General features: G+C 38.4%; 1 protein-coding gene across 9 annotated transcripts in view; it reads right to left on the bottom strand.

Moving 5' to 3' along the window:
• The window catches only part of myo18aa (myosin XVIIIAa), an 80,293-nt gene that overhangs the window by 35,659 nt on the left and 24,152 nt on the right, over positions 1-20,482 (bottom strand). For 3 of the 9 annotated variants that reach the window (XM_046861722.1, XM_046861723.1, XM_046861721.1), the window contains 19 exons: positions 19,570-19,641; positions 19,264-19,332; positions 17,646-17,711; positions 16,815-16,902; positions 15,874-15,980; positions 14,034-14,210; positions 13,741-13,951; positions 13,340-13,482; positions 13,165-13,265; positions 12,013-12,076; positions 11,777-11,921; positions 10,696-10,707; positions 9,047-9,214; positions 4,213-4,303; positions 3,618-3,813; positions 2,384-2,470; positions 854-995; positions 596-755; positions 115-301 (listed from right to left, as the gene is read on the bottom strand). In XM_046861722.1, the coding sequence (XP_046717678.1) occupies positions 115-301; positions 596-755; positions 854-995; positions 2,384-2,470; positions 3,618-3,813; positions 4,213-4,303; positions 9,047-9,214; positions 10,696-10,707; positions 11,777-11,921; positions 12,013-12,076; positions 13,165-13,265; positions 13,340-13,482; positions 13,741-13,951; positions 14,034-14,210; positions 15,874-15,980; positions 16,815-16,902; positions 17,646-17,711; positions 19,264-19,332; positions 19,570-19,641 (2,286 nt within the window). Of the gene's footprint in view, positions 1-114; positions 302-595; positions 756-853; positions 996-2,383; positions 2,471-3,617; positions 3,814-4,212; positions 4,304-9,046; positions 9,215-10,695; positions 10,708-11,776; positions 11,922-12,012; positions 12,077-13,164; positions 13,266-13,339; positions 13,483-13,740; positions 13,952-14,033; positions 14,211-15,873; positions 15,981-16,814; positions 16,903-16,972; positions 17,077-17,645; positions 17,712-19,263; positions 19,333-19,569; positions 19,642-20,482 lie in introns of those variants that run through there. The other 6 variants (XM_046861724.1, XM_046861725.1, XM_046861728.1 and 3 more) reach the window with 4 other exon arrangements.

Here is a 20,482-nt window from a genome sequence, read left to right as displayed (position 1 = left end):
GCAGTGAAATGCTTTTTATTAAGGCCTACTATTATGACCATGTAAAAGATTTTGTTCCGCCTTCAACCTTTCCATTAATTGAATTGAATTTCATGCTCTCACGAAAGTTCTCACCACTTGGAGCTTGATCTGTATGCAAAGGGACTTCTTCTTCACCGCAGCCACACCGGTGGTGAAGGTCTTCCTCATGCTGGTTGCACGACGCAGAGCGAGTTGAGAGCCGCCCTCTAGACCGGCGATCGAACCTGACAGCACAGTCACACTGCTGGAGCGGCCCATAAACAAGGCGCTGATGTTTTTCCTGTTTAATAGTGAGTGAGAAAATGTATTACATAATAGAGTGTTGCTGACTTCACTTAACACTAATGGTGTTCCAGTCTTTACATACAGAGCTCTGTATTCTGTGCAATAAACTGAAAAGCCTTTTTATGTTTAAGGTTTGGGCATGTGATGCTGTTTTTTTTTTTACTGCACACATCATTTGCTCATTCAGAATAAACAGCATATTTACTTTATTTATTTATAAGTCCTTTATTGTATTGAAAGAAGCGATACAATGTAACGTGTGTGTGTAGTGTGTACACGTGTGTCTTACTTCTGTGAATTCTGTAGTAGACTGACTGCATTCTGGGAGGTAGGGTTTTGCTTGGCAATGTTCAGCCAACCACGGGCATCATACTCCACCCAGTCTGTGCCATGGCTGTGGGCGAGCAGAAAGTGTTGTGGCCGTTCGCTCTTCAGCAGCAGTGTTTGCCCTGCAGGAAAACCAGGCGTTCATGAGCACCATTGTTATTGTGTTTAAGTATATGTACGTGTGTGCATGTGTGTGTGTAAATAAATGCAGCTAAGAGACCTTTGCTCTCTCCTTCTGCAGGGCCGTAATAGCTAAAGAGTCTTTCTACTAATGCGTCCTCTGATCCTGCTGGGTTCGATGCCTCCTCTTCCATCAGCCAAAGCAGCCCCCTCGCCTCGTCTGTCCTCGATGGTGTCCGTACCTGACAGACACACACAGAGAAGATACAGGAGTTTCTTAACTAAATGCAGGTAGAGCACACCTACTTCAGAATAACTGACATGAATACACCGACCAGGCATACCATTAAGCCATTTATAACACTGATTATCTCATCATCATAGCACCTGTTAGTGGTTGGGATATATTAGGCAGCAAGTGAACATTTTGTCCACAAAGTTGATGTGTTAGAAGCAGGAAAAATGGGGAAGTGTAAGGATTTAAATGAGTTTGACAAGGGCCAAATTGTGACTGGGTCAGAGCATCTCCAAAACTGCAGCTCTTGTGGGATGTTCCTGGTCATGAAGTGGTCAGTATCTATCAAAAGTGCTCCAAGGAAGGGACAGTGGTGAACAGGGTCATGGGCAGCCAAGGCTAATTGATGCATGAGGGGAGCAAAGGCTGGCTCATGTGGTCCAACAGCCAACAGATGAGCTCCTGTAGCTCAAATTGGTAAAGACGTAATTGCTGTTAATGGTCGACAGGTCAGGACTGTTTCGGCAGCAAAAGGGGGACCAACACAATATTTGGCAGGTGGTCATAATGTTAAGCCTGGACAGTGTAAAGGCCATTTCACCTTCTTTACTGCTTGTCTAAGAGGCTAAGCTCCATATACTGGTACTGACAGACACAGATATGCAGGTAGAAAAAACCCTCCACTAGCAAAACTGTACCCACCCGCACATGCTCAAACTTCAATCCTGCTGCTATACACTACCATTCTGCAAGCGAATCTCCATACTCACATTGGAACAAGCATTTATAAATTCACAAGAACAGCAAGCTGAATTCCGTTCACCACCATTGCACTTTTAATTTCATGCTTTAATGTACTATACCCACCATTAAACAACAACAAGCCTGTCCAAGCAATTATCATGCTCTCGCATGCTTAAGGCGTAAATGGGCCGAGCCGTTAGTGTTCTAGTTCTGTCTCAAAAGCGACGCCTATGAGCAGGGCCCTGGCACAATTATTGGAAAAATAGCCGCTGCAATTCTGACTGTTTTGTCCCTTTGTCTCGCTTAACTCGAGTTTAATAGAGGCAAGAATAGCAAATGCATGTACATGAGATGAAGCAATTAGCCTACATCGATTCTCAATTCAAGCACTACACTTTAACTACAGCATCCCGACTGAGAAAGATCAGCCTAGACAAGCAAGAATTCACTGGTGCTCCAAGATATTTAGCACTCGTCTGATGATGGTAGGTAACAAACACCATCGAGTCAGAGTAGTGAAGACAGCTTTTTAAAGAAGAGCTTTTAGCCATAGGAAAGCCTTCAGAGAGAGTTTTTGTTGGGGTTTTAAGAAACAGAAAAAAAAAATATATATATAGCTGTAATACAACATTGTTGCAGGTATGATCTTACCAAAGCCTGACTGGATGCCTGGTCTACAGCAGCAACAGACAGAGAAGGACTCTGCTCCATGTCGTCTAAAGTGAGCTCAATGTTTTCCTAAATGAATGCAAAATGTTGATTAGCATCTTAAATAATGACCTAAATATACAGTTTGCTGGTCAATACTGAAACATTCAAATAAATCAGACATACACAGGAAACAGATACAAAAAAAAAGTATATACATATGATCCATTATATCATCTATTAACAATGTATTTTTGGTTGTCTGACTGAATGGAGACTGCAATGTTTAATAGTGCTTTTAGCAGGTTGATATTAAATTTATTCTGGAGAGGTATCATAACATTCAGCATCACACAGCAGCTGACTGAGGGCTACAAAGTTTTGACTTAACTTCTGAGCTTCTTAACCAACTTTAACAAATGAGCTCTCCCTAATGCACAAAAGAAAGTTTTTTAATGTCATAGTTGAGCACTTTTTTGTTATAAATGTTATAAATTGCTTTATTTCATTTAAAAAACCTAGATCTAATTAAATCTGAAAAGGCCAGATTCTGCTAATAGATTTTACTGCACTCACATATTTTTGTAAATTATATTGTGCTTACAGTTAATACCATCACATTTTATGAGCTTTTTATAAACATAAAAAAGAATAATAATTTTAACTCTCTGAGTGTACCATCTTTTCGTAATGCATTCATCTAATTTAGAGTTTCATTCTAACTTGTTTAAAAATTCAGCTTTATTTCACTGGTATTCAGTATGATTTTACAACATACAACCTCAAATATTTAGTTGCAAAATATTCCTTCCAGCTGTTTCTTTTTAGTATCAGTTTTTTGAGACATGTTACGGCCACCATTTAATGTTTTCTATGTTCTTTACGTATAAAATATGGGTTTATGAGATTAGCAAATCTGTGCATTCAAAGTGTTTTTTTTTTTCACATTTTAACCAGCATTCCAACTTTTTGGAATTAGGGTTGTATTTGATCTGTTGAAATGGTACTAATTTTTATGGTTCTCAATTTAATTTTGTTACGTGATTACTGATCTTGAATATTAGCAAAAAAAAAAAAGTCAGTTTGACAGTTTTTGCCATGTGGGGAAAGTTTCACTGGACCTAAATATTTTAACTAACAAAAAGATCTAAACAATTTCCCTGTTGTTACTAATGTTACAGTGTATTTTGTGTGTGTGTGTGTGTGTGTGTGTGTGTGTGTGTGTGTGTGTGTAGACCTCCTTGTAGCGCTCCAGTTCTTGCACAAATGTGTGCTGGTGGAAGAGAGCCTGCAGTCGCTCCTGAGTGTAATTGTGACAGAGCTCCTCGAAGGTTGCACCTCTCTCGCTCTTGGCCTGTCGAGGATTTTGGGAGCCTGGAGTATCTACAATCAGCACAGAACACAGCGAGTGCTTCTGTGTCGACTTCAGAGCTCTAAAGGAAGACAAAGAAAAACATTGTACACTTTTCAAGATTTGTTTTCTAAGGCTCAAATCATTTCCTGGTTATATAAAAAAAAAACGGGCAAATCGTTCTTAAATGGAAAATAATTCATATATTATTCTGCAAAGAAATCCTCTATATTTTCCAATACGTAGAAACTATCATTTACACATATAAATAACAAACTAGCATTAAAACAGACAACTTGAAGCACCCAAGCTTAAGAGATTAAACTGCAGTTAATCTCTTAAATACTATTCTCACTATTTCAATCATTTTTACCCAATTTCCTTTTTCTTATTTATGGTTAAATGTCAAAACGTTGACCTCAAAAAGAAAACATACGAAAAAAAAGATGTTTTTTCCCCATCTGAGGCAACATTGACTCACCTGTTGATGAGGGAGATCAGGAGAGTGAAAATCTCAGAGTATAAACTGGAAGCCATGGCCTCCAAACACTCCATTGCCGTGGCCTTGGACCCTACACCAAGCACACATAGACAACGTCTCATTTCCAGACAGACTACGTGTATGTAAAAGAAAATGTCTGAATAATTACATATGTTCCTCAAGGACCGATAAGGATGAGTAGGAACTTGAGCACAATAAAATAAAGCCGCACTGGAGAAAGCGCTTTCATCATTCTGATGCGTTCAGTGCTGACATCAAATCTGAATATGCGAAGTGGGGATGGAGTGACTCAGGCTGCAGGCACCCACACACATTCTTCCTAGTACACAGTAAGCATTTCTGGCATCAGATAAATCTTGCACCTGCAACCAAGAGGCAGCGGCGCATCTAGACACACCCTCGGGAGACATCGGGAATGTGTCTGAGAATGTGTAGGCGCTGCCCTGGGCGACAATCTCAGCTCACGCAATTGTAGAGAAATAAAAACGCTGACACTTATTACAAACCTGCAGCAGCACAGTACACACAACTCCCTGTTTAAACAAAGACGAATAAACACTGCGTACTGTATGCTGCGCCATGCAGAGAGTGTGTGCTCAAGACTTAAAGAGGATTATTCGCCTTCCGTGCATGTTTAGGTGTGATAACCTGCATGGGGGATCAATATAAAGAACACAAATCTTGGCTTATGGAGGAAAAAAAACTTGCCTGATTATAAAATCAGCACTTTCCTTATGGACACAATGAAACCTAAAAAAGAATGTGTTTAAGTACAACCCAATTCCACTAAACGTTGCTGTGCAAACTGTAAGTAAAAACAGAATGCAATGATTTACATACTCATAAATACATATTTTATGCACAATGGAGCATAGAAAATATCAAAGTGTAAACTGAGGAAATGTTACTGATGAGTGATACAGGATTCCAGCTGCTCAACAGTCCTGGGACGACTTTGTCATATTTTTTATGTTTAATGAGTGGTGGATGAAGCACTCGAGTAAAAAAAAAAAAAAAAAAAAAAAAACAAACATGTACTTGAGTAAAAGTAGAGCTTCAGTAGGTAAAATATGAGTCCAGTAAAAGTAAAAGTGCTCCCTTTAAACTTTCACTTGAGTAAAATTACACAAGTATTTGCCTTCAGATGTTCTGCTTGCTGTTGAACTGTCGCTAAACTGGATGTTTGTGTAAAGTACAGTAGATACCACCAAGCGGCAATGGCGTTTCTAGCTTGAATGAGGCTCTGGGTGAACCACGCCATGACCCAACATCTCCCTCATTGAATAGTTTCTGTTTTGAAAAGCTCCTCTCTGCTTCAGCGACCGTCACTGGATAAGTACAAAATATTCTCAGAGCAGTCCACAAATTTGGAGACATTTCTGGGAGCTCAATTTCATGTAAATATGTAAATATCGGAATAAATGCATTTATTGCACAATTAAATACACGTCATTGTGCACAATTTATCAAAATCTCAGAAACAAAAAACATAAAACTCCTTGGATAACTGTAGCCATAAGAAACATACAACATCTATATCCTTATATGTCTTTTAAATGAGCTTTTAAAGCTGCACTGGAGATTCCCCCCTTACTGACCTCAGTCCAATCACAGAAAACCTTCATAACATCACCTCAATCAAAGGCAACCAAAGCAATCAGTGCTGTTTAACCACAATCCAACTAGACTAGTTACAGTAGGCTGGACTTGTTTTGTTGCTACACACATTATAATAAACTACATACTCTAAATTATAATGTTATGCAGCTAAATGAAATATTGTTGCACTAAGAGTAAAAGCATAGCAGGAAACACAGCATAAGTGATATACAGTTTTTAACCTTATTTCATTAGATACATTAGCTTCTACTATCCTAATAATGAGATGAGCGATAGAGCTGCATGCAAACCTTTTTCACATTTCCCCCATAGTTCTTCCCTCTTTCTTCTGAATTGGGCTGAATTGAGGGTTTAGACCTTCTTTTGTCATCTATAATTTTAATTTGGATTCAGCGCTTCTTACTGTCATGACATCACCACCCGCCTCTTCTTTCTGAGTGGATGAGTGAGGGAATTTCTCTGGGTGGTGGGTGCACACTCCGAAATGATGCAAACTTGCAAATGAGTAGGGGTTTAAAAAAACACTCGGCAGGAAGATGTACATGTCGCCTCTGCCTAAATCCACCACTGCCAAGCAGCAATCAAAACAAGTTTAAAACCCTGATTGGTGGCCTGCTGCGCTCTTGACCTGTTTTCATCCGTGCATAAATAAAAAGGAACGACTGATTTTGCAAAATGTAGTTTAGTAAAAAGTTTAATTTTTGACTAGTGTATATATTATATATAAATATTAAAAGTCTCCCCAAATGGAAATACTTGAAGTAAATGTAATTTGTTACTGTACTTAAGTAGTTTTTGTGTATCTGTACTTTACTTCATTACTGTCCACCACTGTTGATGCACCAAATGTTTTCAATAGCAAGCTGGATAGTCCCTGTCATCTTTAGGATGAGGAGGATGTGACACCAGAATAAATGTTTTTTTTCTGACCACAGAACAGTTTTCCACATTGCCTAAAGTCCATTTTAAGTGGGTTTTGGCCCCATGTTCACATCTGGCCACTTCTTTGCATAATAGACCTTTAACCTGCATTTCTGGATGTTTACAGAGAGTGATTTCTGGAGGTGTTTTTTGATCCCATGCAGTAATTTCCATTACAGAATCGACCTTTTTTCCTTTTAATAGTATTTTCTCATTTAAAATATTTGATATATTTATGTTAATATATACTATTGCAAAATTAGCATTCTGTTTTATACAGTTTTACAGCTTCCAGAATGTTTGCAACTGGGGCTGTTTTTCTCTACAGAAAGATTTCTTTCAATATTCTTTAAATTTTTTTATTAAATAGGTTTTCAGCTAAATGTGATATTTTAACCATAAATATGTTTTTAATACCCATGAATTTCCTAGAAGAATGTATATGCACAACGCTCCACTACAGCCTCCCATTATCCTGGATAAACTATTCACGGTGCAGGATGGTGCTTTTATAAAAAGATGGGAAGTGACGGTTTTAAACTGTTATAGAACAGGAAATTCTTTCATAAATGTTCCACTGCACTGAATGTGACTATAAACAGGCACAAAGGAGGACATGTAATACTTTAATAAATAAAAAGAGCTACTGTGGCAAATTGCTGTGGAAAAAGAGAAATACAAAAATCCTGGATATGGAATAATACAGTAGTAATATAGGAGTGTATTTCTCTGCTTATTCAACAGCAATTTGCCAACTATTACAATGTTTAATTTATTAGCTAAGAATGCACATTTATTCAGTTTACAGTATATATATTGAATGCTGTGAGATGTCTGAGATACAAGCTCCTGGTCTAACAAGTAGCACAGTATCTCTTTTATTTTGTGAAAATGATCATAACAGAGACTGAAAGCGCTTACAAATAAGAATTCTATCATAAATGTTAAATAAACGTCTCCTAACAAAAAGCTTCACATACCATCTTCACAAAACAGCAACATGTTTTAAATCAATTTATTACTAGTGTTGGATTAATATGAGCTACTGGTGTACAAATCTCTGTGTATGAGCTGTTACTACAATAACTACAAATTCATTTTAATGGCACAAATTTTATTAACGGGCGAATAATGCGATGCACATTTCTTTTACTATTTCTATAAAATAAATAAATAATAATAAAAAAAAAAATGGGCCACATATTTATTCACAACATCCTTTCTTTTCTCAGACATCAAAAAAACAAAACTAAACATTGCTTTAATGATGCATCAAGTCTCAAATCAAGCACCAAAATCGGCAATGATGTACACATCCGGCAATTAAAACCGTCCGTGTGGAAACATAGCAAAAGTTCCGCTTGGTGTCCTGATGATTGACATAATTTAAAACACCATTTACAAGAACATTTTGCGTTCATGTTCTATGTTGAGTATTGATTCACTAATAATTTGAATTAGGCATCCATATTTCTCCATGACTAGATTATGTTTAGAGTATTAAAAACCTTTTAAGGTACATTTTTGTATAGAATTGATAAAAAATGTTCGATTAAGTTGCAATCAAATATTGAATCAATCGATAGCCCTATATAATATATTATATATACACACACACACATGCGCACACACACACACACACACACACACACACACACACACACACACACACACCACCATGCTATAATTTTTTCCAATAAGCCCTCAGACACAACAGCTTAATCTTTACATTTAAACCGGCCTTTTCTTTATTACTAGGCTTTAAAAAAATTAATTCTAAATGCAGCCCTACCCTTTCAGTCAGCTTCAAAATGATTGGCAACATAGATGTTTTAGCTAACTCTAGAACAAAGTGGGAATCTGCAGTGATATTTATTTATTTTCATTGCTGATGGAGATCATTATCAAACACAATCAAATATATTATAATTATTACCTAGTACCTATAATTTAAAGCCTAATTGACATGCTACTTGAATTATCAGCAGTACAAAACTCATGTCAAATCTACATTTTACTGTCATTTTGTGGGACAAATTAAAGGCTTTAATGTATTTAATACGTAAATATGATGCTACATCTTGCTGTGCTGTTTGTTGTCTGTTTTGAAATCAGTTTACACTACAGAAGTCACTCATTAGTGAGGTTATAGTAGGGAAAGACAAAAGCAAAGTTTGAAAAAGAGAAGGAGAACAAATAAAAATCCTTCTGCCAGGTTTGTTTTGTTTCTATCACAGAATTAGTGAAAGGGTGTGGTTGTGGTTGCACTTGCCTGAGCTGTCTCCAGAGTCCTCAGGCCCCTGGCGAATGCTGGTATTTCGTGACAGCGTTCCCTTGGCCTGGGGTTTGAAGATGGACGACGAGAGTTGTTCCAGACTGCAGCCCAGAAGATACGCCGCTTTTTGAGCCCATTCATGTCTGGCGAACTGCTTACGGCCGGCTGAGGAATGGCGAGAGAGTGATGAATGGATGAAATAATGCGGGCTGCACAGGATTCATCGTACGTTTACTGCTTTTTCTATTTACGTTTATTTATTTAGAATAAGCTTTTATGCATAGAGGCGGATTATAATCAGCGCACAGAGCTGTTAAGGCGCCGGTGTGATACTAAAGCTGCTGAGTTTCAACTAAGTGACAGTAAATGGAGACAGAGGAGATGAACACAGTCAGATTTAGCCCTGCTACTAGACATTAAAAGTACATTTCAATGGCTTAATCATCTCTAGAAATCTTCAAAGTCATGTCAGACAATGTACCTGAAGTAACAGCAGAGAGAAGCTTACAGACATGCCTAGACATCCAGTGTCAGTGACAGCCTTTTTTTTTTAAATAGATAACAGTGTGTCAGTGTCAAAAATCACTCATCTTCTTTCACACTAGGATTTTTTTCCAAGGAAAGCACTTACTGGAGAGCTTTTTGTTCCGATATGAACAAAAAGGTGACTCTCATGACGTCTGTACTGTAACCATAATACAATGTGTACCAGTGGGAGACCTCTGAACATAGCATGCTATCTACAGGGTGTCTAAAGCAAAGAGTCAAGAAACAATGAGAGTAAAGTTTGTATTTATTATTTATACTTTCTCCCTCATACACAACATTTTTCTCAGCTGCTCAACTATTGCCCAGTAATATTATTATGTATACTGATAACTGGTGATGAAGTGGGGCATCATGTATCAGTGGATGTCCTACTTTTGCTATATTGTTACACTGGAATATTGTTGTAGTGCGTTTATGAGACATTCAACAAGTCAAATGTCCTTATATTTGTCTCCTAACTAAACAAATTCTGCTCTACAACACTGTACTTGATTTTTTTCTGGCTTCGACAAGATTGTAGGAAATGGAAAAAAAGGTCAGCTGGGACCCAAAAATGCCAGCATCAGCATTTTTCACCCATCCTACAGCTACTTCTCCAAAAATTACATGGGGATTGAGAAAAAAAGTGTGACAGCACCTTAAGCAAATCTGCTCAAAACACTGATTTACTGTCTGAAGTGAATTTGTAAAATGTGTACATGGCTGCTATAAACTTTCCTCCATCGTTCGCCTGAAAAGGGACCAGCGTTTTAACATTCTCAACAGCGTCTCTTCAATTTCTTCAAATTTACTTTAATCTTTTAGACTAAAGATCAAACATTATGGATAGAAGGGATTTTTTCCCCCCACTGTTGTCTGTTATGCTCCAGCACACAGATTGTTAACAGAACTATGGAGGAACATCAAACGGAGCAGATAGGCGCTTTATCAGCAGCACAAGCCCACTGCTTTGCTGCACTGAGAGAGGATGAAAGTGTGAGAAAAATGGAAGCCTAACACCATTAAAATGCTAATAAACTGTCTGCTGTCAGTGATTTAATAAAAAATAAAAAAAAAACACAGACATACATTCCAGTGAATATGCAACAGTGTATTACCTTCATCTGACTCTGGGTTACGATGCGGTGTAGCGCCGGCATGCAACATCAGCATGTGAGTGAACACAGAAGGGTTAACAAGACAAATCTCACACACTGCAATTCTACTGGAGAAACAAAGCTCAGGGGCGTTAAGGTTCATATTAGCATGCAGTCTCACACACACACACACGTGCACGTGAAAGTTCTGGAGAGAATACAGGCCTTGTTCTAAACGCATGAGACCCATTAATGGGCTCATTACCAGAATCTCAGTAGAGTGCTGAGTGATGAGCCACTCGCTTAATGTCATTATTACCATTATCGCCCACACGCATTAACCCAGTGTCACACTGCAGGAGAGGAACTGAGGATAAGGAGAGACATGGGTCGTAACCAAGTCGCTTTTGAATGACTATACTGCCACAGAGTGGCTATATTTGAAAATGCAACCGGATGAAAAATAAAGACATTGTGCTTTATTATCAGTTTAATGTCCAGAGTTTAGAATTGGGAGCTTAGAATTAGATGACACTTTCACAAAAAGGTTTACAATGCTATAGCAAAGGACTTGATTTAATTGATGCATGCTGTAACACAAGCATAAGAACAAACAATTTGCCTGTGTGATCATTTGGACTATGTAGAAAGTGCAACCTATTTCTAAATAATTTTTGAGCAGTTCAAATGAAGAAATTTCCGAATCAGAAAAAAAAAAATAATCGCTGGAAAGGGATGACAGCCAGAAGAGTGATTGAGACTTTCATTACCGCTTTCATCTACGACTGAGACTGCACAGGGGGGCAACATTAGACAAAATGAGCATCAAATGAGCTACTGAGAATAAACACATCCGGAGCCATTAGTGTTCAGTCAAAAATCATTACGGCAGTAGAAAGTATGAAAAGAAATTAGTCAAAGTTCAGTTTATTAAATGAGTCAAATCATCTATTGTGCTCCTACCAGTGTCAATCCCCTCAAAAAGCTTTTACACTGGCAACTCAATTTCACACAACATTTCAAAATACTGTATTATCAATTTATTTCTCCTACCAAAAGAAGCTTAATTTCTTATAATGCCAGAAAAACTTCTTGCCAATACCTTTGGTAGCTCCTGCAGCCCCTAGATGGTAGATGGCACCCAACACCAGCCAGAAGGTTCTCTGTTCTTCTGCAGAAATGTTCAATACCTTCATTGCAGCCTGGAGTTTAGAGAACTGCTGAGTGGCTTTTTGTTTCTCTTCAGGCTGTAAAGTTATAAAAAAACAGTCAAAATGTAAGTGTGTAGAAAATTTGTGTAGATGAATTCCTTGTAGAGTAGGTGGAGGTGGAGCTTGCCTTGAAGTGAGGCAGGATCCCGAATGCGCTATTCTCAGCAAAGTGGTTGAAGTGCAGCTCAGTTCTGCAGACACAAGACAGGGTTATGAAGAGAATTCAAAAACTGATAAAAGAAAGGTTAATGTGGGGACCTGATATCCCTAGACCAAAACAATTGGGTTTCCCTTTTGAGTTGAGTAAGTAAGGAACATCTAAATACATCATCATAATAATTACAGAACACAATAAATAAATAATAAATAATTACAGTGTAGTGTTAAAAAACCTTTACTTTCACTATACTGTAATTATCTATTATTTATTTATTGTGTTCTGTAATCATTATGCAATTGCACTGAGGAGGCATAACATTATGACCGGTGAAGTGAAAAACACTGATTATCTCTTCATCATGACATTTTGTTCACAAAGTTGATGTGTTAAAAGCAGGAAAAATGGGCAAGTGTAAAGATTTGAGTGAGTTCTACAAAGGCCAAATTGTGACATCTAGACGACTGGGTCAGAGCATCTCCAAAACTGCAGCTCTTGTGGGATGTTCCTGGTCTGCAGTGGTCAGTATCTATCAAAAGTGCTCCAAGAAAGGAACAGTGGTGAACCAGTAAAGGAGGTAAGGCTCATTGATGCGCATGGGGAGCGAAAGCTCGCCAGTTTGGTTCGATTCAACAGACGAGCTCAAACTGCTAAAGAAGTTAATGCTGTTAATACTCGATGGGTCAGGACTGTTTTGGCAGCAAAAGGGGGACAACACAATATCAATTTTATCATTTTTCGTCTAAAGAGTGACATTTTTCCAAAAGGCATTTCTCAAGGGTTCTTTTAAATGGTTAATCCTTCTATAAGAATTCATCAAGCAGAAATCTCTGAAAGGAAACTCCTCTGTTTATGGTTCCACTTAGATTCATCATCAGAATTTAATTCAGAGTAAGTGAGACAATCTGAAGAACCCTAGACGCTTGGTGGAACAAAAGCAGAAGAGCAAAAACATTGCACTGATTTGAATTTTCTACAATGCTGATTCATTTTTTTAAATACCACTGGAATTAAATTTATGGAAAAAACTCTTAATATTAACTACAAAGTATTTCCAAGGGAATCCTATCGTCACGGTCATTTCATCCACAGTGGGATGCGGTGAGTACTACAATATCTTACTTTAGAGAACTGTCAGCTCCTGCCATCATGTAATAGAAAACGTTGAATGTGGATTCGGCTTCAGGTCGCCGTGTCACTCTCGACTTCTCCAGCAACATCGTCTACAGGACGAGAAGATATGCATAAAATAATCGCCTCTCATAAACAGCTGGGAGAATGCTGTTCCGATTTGTACCTGGATTGAAGCGGAAGCCACCTGACCAGCCTGGTCAAAGTCCAGAGAAGCGATGTGGGAAAAGCGGCTGGCGTTCCCGTTCATAGATGTGCTGCAGTTTCCAAATGCCTCAAGAATGGTGTAAACAGCTTGCCACTTCTCAGCTGGGGATAACAAATTATAGTCATTAAATACAGCTACTTATATTTGTGTACAGTCCAATTTAAGTTTAAGGATTGTGTTTATCAACTACTGTTTCTTGTCCAAGTAAGTCAACAAGTAACTAATTATGTTTCAGCAGCTTTTCTTCGACACAGGTTCACATTCACTTCCTGCTGCAAAAATATGTAAATAATCCCAGCTGATCTGCGAAACTAAACCAATCTCCTTTTCTACTTGATCTTGTTTCCTTTTTCTCTCACCTGAGTACACCTTGCTGTTGCTACCTGCGATGGTTACCAGGTACTGCACCAGGTGTTGGCAGTTGATGGTTTTTCCACTGCCGCTTTTACCCAGGAGTACGATGGACTGGTCCTGACGTGTGGTCAAAAGTTTTCGGTATGCGGCCTGGGCTACACCGTAGATATGCGGAGCCGTGTCCTCTCTGCGGCAACCTTTAAACATGTGCATCACCTGAAATTAAACACAAAAAAAGGTGTATTTCCTATTGCCCTTTTCCGTTTCCGCTGTAACTCAGCGATGTAGAGACTCTCACCTTCTCTGAGTACATGGATGGTGCACTAAAAGGGTTGATAACCACTATGTTAGGCCCTGTGTAGGTGTGGATGAGGTTTCCTCCGTAGCGCTGTCGTAGTGAGTGCATGATGCTGGATTCGTTCAGGTAGAGCAGCGAAGACAGATCCTCCACACGGTCAGATGAGGGAAGGTTCGCCTTAGAGACAAAGAGAGCGAACGACATTAGTCATTTTCACTTATGGACATTTGGTCGCCAACTTAACAGGATTATAAGTTAGATCAGGGGTCTTCAAACTTTTTTCTGTGAGGGCCACATGATTTTTCCTTTCTTTAATGAGGGGCTGGGTCGGTCTCTAAAAGATAACAGCATGTCCTGGAGTGACTACTAGCATTATTGTGGGGATTTCATTATGATTTAAAATGTATTTATTATGCCTCCTAATGCTGGATTAGTCTATTTTATTATGCACCATACAGACAAATGAGCATTACATTTTCAGAAATATATCGCCTATTAAAAGAGATTTATTACCATCATAACAACATTTTTCATATTCACTGCTATCAAAATCAAAACATTTACTTATTTACTATGAAACTAACAAGTACACTGCCCTTCCCAAAAAAAAAGTCACCACCTGGATTTAACTAAGGAAATAGGTATCTTGAATGATCGTGATCGGCGATCACTTAAACGTTAAATCATAAAAATAAGAGCATTTCCACATGCACAATGCGAAGCAACCTCAAGGGATTGGGGCTAAACAGCTGTATAGCCTTAAGAAAACCTTTTTATTGAGGCTAATTGGCAAAAAGGCTTCAATTTGCTAGGGAGCATAAGGATTAAAGCAATGGAAGAAGGTCATGTGGTCTGATGAGTCCAGATTTGCCCTGTTCCATGGTGATGGATTAGGGTAAGAAGAGAGGCGGATGAACTGATCATGTTCGTAATCAAAGCTAAAGGTGGTCCAACGAAATATTAGTGTGTGTGAGACTTTTTTTTGGACGGGCAGTGTAATTGGGCTATGTTAATAACTAAAGTTTGATAGCTAGGGTTGGATCGTACTTGCCAATAACTGATTAATCAACCAATATTTTTTAATAAATACTGGAGAAAAAAAACATAACACTACATGTAAAATAGTACTGCACATTATAAAAACATTTCTTTTTTATTAAAAAAAAAAAAATCTACTGCATAATGGAAATGTGCTAAATGAAAAATAAGAATATATTTATTAACAAATTATATAATTAATAAATTATAAATAATAAATATAATATAGCGCACTCCATGCAGCATGCTGTCTCATGTGTAACAGCACAAGGTGATTAGCGATTAGCAAGGTGATTAGCCCCTAGAGGCCACCATCGTAATGACAGCGGACAGGAAGCCGGAAAAATTGCTGGATTTTTTTAATATAGCCGATTCCAGCAACTATCTGTGCCTCGACCTCTATTAATAACTAAGGGAAATTTGAAAGTCAACCTTTATTATAAATTACAGGGATAATATGAGTAAAAAAATCTTTATTTAATTTTAAATATAGATTTTTTTACTCATATTATCCCTGTAATCTAGCCACAGTACTATTTTACATGTAAGGCCCACGGGTCGAATACGGCTCCCCCGTGGGCCGTAGTTTAGGGAGCCATGGGTTAGAGCATGGGCAATGGGTTATATTTCAGTATATCGATTATCCTGTAAAAGTTTGAGGAATACAAAAATACCAAGGAGAACCCCCAATAAATCTAAATTTATGTTCAAAGGTGTTGAAACAGGACAAACTGAGAGAAGCCCCCAATCATGGATAAGGTGATCTCATCAAAGGAATTAAGACCAATCCCACATGATTCACCTTTTCGACATTGTCTTCATCCACTTCCAAAACTGTTCCATCATGTTCCAACCGGATCTTTACTTTCCCTTCTGGAACGCTTCCCTCCTCCGACTTCAGCTGGGTCGCTGCAGATACACAGAGACACAGAAACACAAGCCTGCTGAGAGACTCTAAAGCTCAGTGTACACTTACACACTTGTCTGGCTTTGTATTTAGTCATTAATTTTTTATGAAACACACCACATTTACAAGCTGGCACACAGAGCAGCTGGGGTTAGAGCATGTTATATTTATAAAGGTTCAAAATTTCATATTAGTTATGCGTCTTTAATTTCGTCTGTTCGATTTGGCTTTTGATGTGACATTGTTATAAGGATTTGTAACGAAAAATATGTTACGAAAAAACTAACAAGTGCAAAACACCACAACTGGAGTAAAATAATATCTACACCTAAACCTTTCATTACTGGAGAAGTTTTTCAACTGTCCCCACAAGGCTTTTGTCTAGTGTTGTGAAACTCAATACCACAAACTAATTGAAGTTTTAACTTTACGAAAAAGACTAAAAATACGTGATACTCCCCAAGACCACCCAAATCCAAGAGAAAATACAATGTAATGTTCCAATGACGATACAAAATGTAAATATCTATCTCTGCATATGGAGTTATATTGCATAAACACAATCAATTTTTCAAATGAGTTAATGCTACTGCTTAATTCAAAGGAAATATGTGAAACGTAACAATAAAAGCATATTCCCACTGTTCTATCTGCTGTTATAGAAAATGAATCAACACTTTCCAAACAGTTGGATTCAAGAATTCCAATAATACTGTGGTATAATGCCAAAATGACCAGTTAATTAGAAAAACAATAATAGCTTTAATGATGTTTTCTGTGACAAACGACATCAAGTGAAACTACATATCATGTAACAAACAAGAAGGTCAGCTTACCTAAAGAAAAGCCATCTTTGTGAACCAGCCATACTTTCTCTGTGCCAAACCAGGCTCGTTCTGCAGCTATCTGCTCCTCGGTCTTCACCTGTAGGAGACAAGGGGAGTCAAAGAGAAAGTGGTAAACAGTGCACGGACACACAAAACCTTTCACTTACCATGACCACGACCCACTACTACACCACGATACAGTGCTGTATGGAGGGGGCTAAGCACCAGTTGCATCCTCTGAACTTTTACATACCAGGAAGGACAGTGGGTGGCATTCACACACACACACACACACACACACACACACACACACACACACACACACACACACACACACACACGCAGATATGACGGATGCATGACAGAAAAAAGCGTGAAGTGAAACCTGCAGCCGAGTGCAGCAGTTTCACACTCAGTGGCTGTTCCTCTTTTGCTAGTCTTGCAGCATTTCAGAACGTCTGGCTCAAAGTAAGAAACACTAACAGACACATGCTGGTATTCAGAACACTAAAACCAAATGCATGCTGAGTAAAGGCATCGAAATTTAATTAGGGAAATTATTATATAGGGTTGGTGTGAAATTAGGCAACCGCTGCAGGCATCTCGAGCGTGACAGCATTGGATCTACATTAAACAAGTAGGAACACAGAGAGGATTGCCTTCATCTGGCTTCATCACTCTCAACAGGTGGCAGAGCAACTACCAAACACTGAACTCAAACTCCACACCCCAACTCACTTTTCAACAAATTTAACAAAGAAAATCAGGTTCATGTGCTACCGTGCCACACTCTCTACTAGCTCATACACTACAGGTTAATGCACTGCATTGTTGTCAGACCTTGGGTGATAAAGCAGCCGCGTGAGCCGCTTGCAGGACAGACACGGGGTCCTCCTCCACCTTCACCTGCGGCAAGAGTGGGTTTAAGAGCTTGGTCAAATATCATTTTCAGGAAGTTGAACATGACGCACACAGCAGGGACGAGCACCCCGTATACAAACAAACAAAAAGCTGATTTTGGTTAAAACAGCAGTTCAACCAATTCACCATTAGCTTTGATATAGCATGCAAGAGTACATTTATTTCATTTGGACAACTGATGCATTTATTTAAAGCAAACTTGTAAGCAATGCAAAGCAAAATGAAAGCATGAGTGAAGTTTGGCTTAAGAGCTCAACAGTGGAGCTCTGGCAGTCCTGGGATTTGAATTCACAATTTTTAGTTCATTAGGACAAAACTTTAACTGAGCTGAGCTCCTGATGCGTCCGACTCAGTTATTCTCAGTGAGGCACTATGACGAGACACTGAGGAAAGAAAATAAGTTATGACAAAGAAATCGATGTAAAAAGAAAAAGGTCTTAGATAGGCAAAGGGAGAGAGAGAGAACAAAAGAGAGAGAGGGGGGGTTGAAGTTAAAAATTTCCTTTGTAGGGTTTATCAGATATTGGATACATATTTAGAATAAACTGTATGTGTCGCAACAAAAGGACGTATTTTACTTCCTTTATAATCATGAACAGTAAGGTCACAATAACAGCAACGGAATTAAGAAACAGTAGAAAGCATCTGGTGACTGAGGAAGTACTGATATCTGATCTTCACTGTGGAGGGACAAAGCAGACAAACCTAAATGAGGACAAAGACAATGAGCTGGAAAAATGGAAAAGTCAGCAATGACCTGTGTGCACAAATGAGACGGTAGAAATAAAGCGTTTAATATGTAATGCTCCGTTCCAGAGATTTTAATTATAAATCCATTCTCACTTCCAGACACACTTATGTGGAAAGTGGATGGAATGGAAGGTCCATTTTATGGTTTAAAAATAAAAAAAAATAAAAAATGAATTCAGAAAAATGAGAAAGCCTGAATTCAAGAAATCACTTAAATACGCTTGAAAAATTTGGCTGGATTTTTTTTTCTTGGCAGCCTGACATGACAAATTTAATAAGGTTGTCATTTATTTTATACACATTCTCTGATTACAAAGTTGGATATCTAGACTTTACTATTACATTTTACAAGACATTTAAAAAAAATTTATATGTGAAAAGTAAATTGGACTCAATGCCTTTTCTGGTTTAGGGCTGCAGGTTGTCGTTGTTGGTAATCAACCTGTTCCTGCTTTTAGATTTTATACCCAAAAAGTCCTACTAATGCAAATGCTGTTTTTAGGTAGTGCTGTGTCCACCATTTACACGCCCTCCACGTTCATTACAAAATTAAAGTCTGATTGACGAGTCCCAGACCATTAATCTACTGACGGATCATTTTAGCATCTCATCCGACACAATTTCAACCCTTATTCTGTGTTCTTATTCTGAGTTCTGGGATGCGGAGGTGGTGGGGTGATTGGGGTGGAGACAGACCACTTGTGTGCTGAAAGCAAAGCCGGGAGACACACAGACAAGCTAAGGAGAGAAAGAAAACAGGGCAGATAGACAGTAAAGAAACAGTTACGGGTTTGTCCAGAGTGAGGACCTGCTCCAGACGCTTATGATTCTCCTCAGTGGGGACCAGTAGAGGTTTCTGCAGGTAAAAGCAATCGGTCGAACAACCAAAAGAAGTAAGAGGACAGAAATGTTTTGTTGTTTCAGGATTCACAGTTCACTGACTGTAATTTTAGTGACGCAACGGTGTCTCCAAACAAACAGGAACTTTTTTTTCCATGTGTATTTAGCACTTCATTATGAAACTCTAAAGTGTACTTTCGTTCTTAAACAGCCAGCATGTGCTCATTACAATAGACACACACATGACACACACCTGTTGTCTGACAGCAGTGGCCCTAGAGATGGGCTTCCCAGCTGGTGCAGGAGACTGAGATGCTCCCTTTACCTTAAGAGTGACACACATGAGGGTGCATGGGTGAACAAATGAAAGTATGTGCCGGCACATACACAAAAACTCTAAATAACACAATAGTGAAATAAAAGCATGCCAGCACAACATGCACAAAGCATGACATTGCAACTGCGCCTCTTCCCAAACGACTAAAACTCACCACTCTTACTTCAACATCTATATAAAACATCATACACCCATCCCTTTACCCATGAATATTATATACCCATTTACTCCGCTAAGCCAGTGTATGATTAGCACCAGAAATACTTTTAATCCAATTTTCTCCAATATATTTTCTCCATAAACCCATATAATCACTATACAAGATTCCCAACACTCACTACAAACGTAGAAAACAAGGGTTTCTCAAGGATTCTTCGCTTGTCTAATTTTCCAGAAGCGAGATCTTCTATAGCAGAGAGGTTTATATAAAGCTTTTAATCATTTCCCAAAAATTCTAACCAAATAATTAGTGTGCATACACACACACACACACACACACACACACACAAAGTATTTTTAGGTCATTCTGCTTGCTAACGTTTACCAAAAGGAAACTCATGGTGTATGTAAACTTTCCAGCTTTCCGAAAAAGCCTTTAGAGATCCAGTTATCACACTCTCGAGATCACCCAAATTAGGATGGGTTCCCCTTTTGAGTCTGGTTCCTCTCAAGGTTTCTTTTAGTTTGGATTTTGAATGGTTATTGGTTCTCCTTCCTCTGTCAGCTCTATTAAAATCGTTCTTAAACAAAAGTTCCAGTTTTGGAGATTAAAAAAATCCTTAAAAGTGCTCATCAAAACTCTCAACTACAAAAGCTACTATATTGGAAA

Source organism: Silurus meridionalis, chromosome 11, assembly GCF_014805685.1.
Source record: "Silurus meridionalis isolate SWU-2019-XX chromosome 11, ASM1480568v1, whole genome shotgun sequence".
Lineage (NCBI taxonomy): Eukaryota > Metazoa > Chordata > Actinopteri > Siluriformes > Siluridae > Silurus > Silurus meridionalis.
This window is presented reverse-complemented; position numbering and strand designations above follow the sequence as displayed.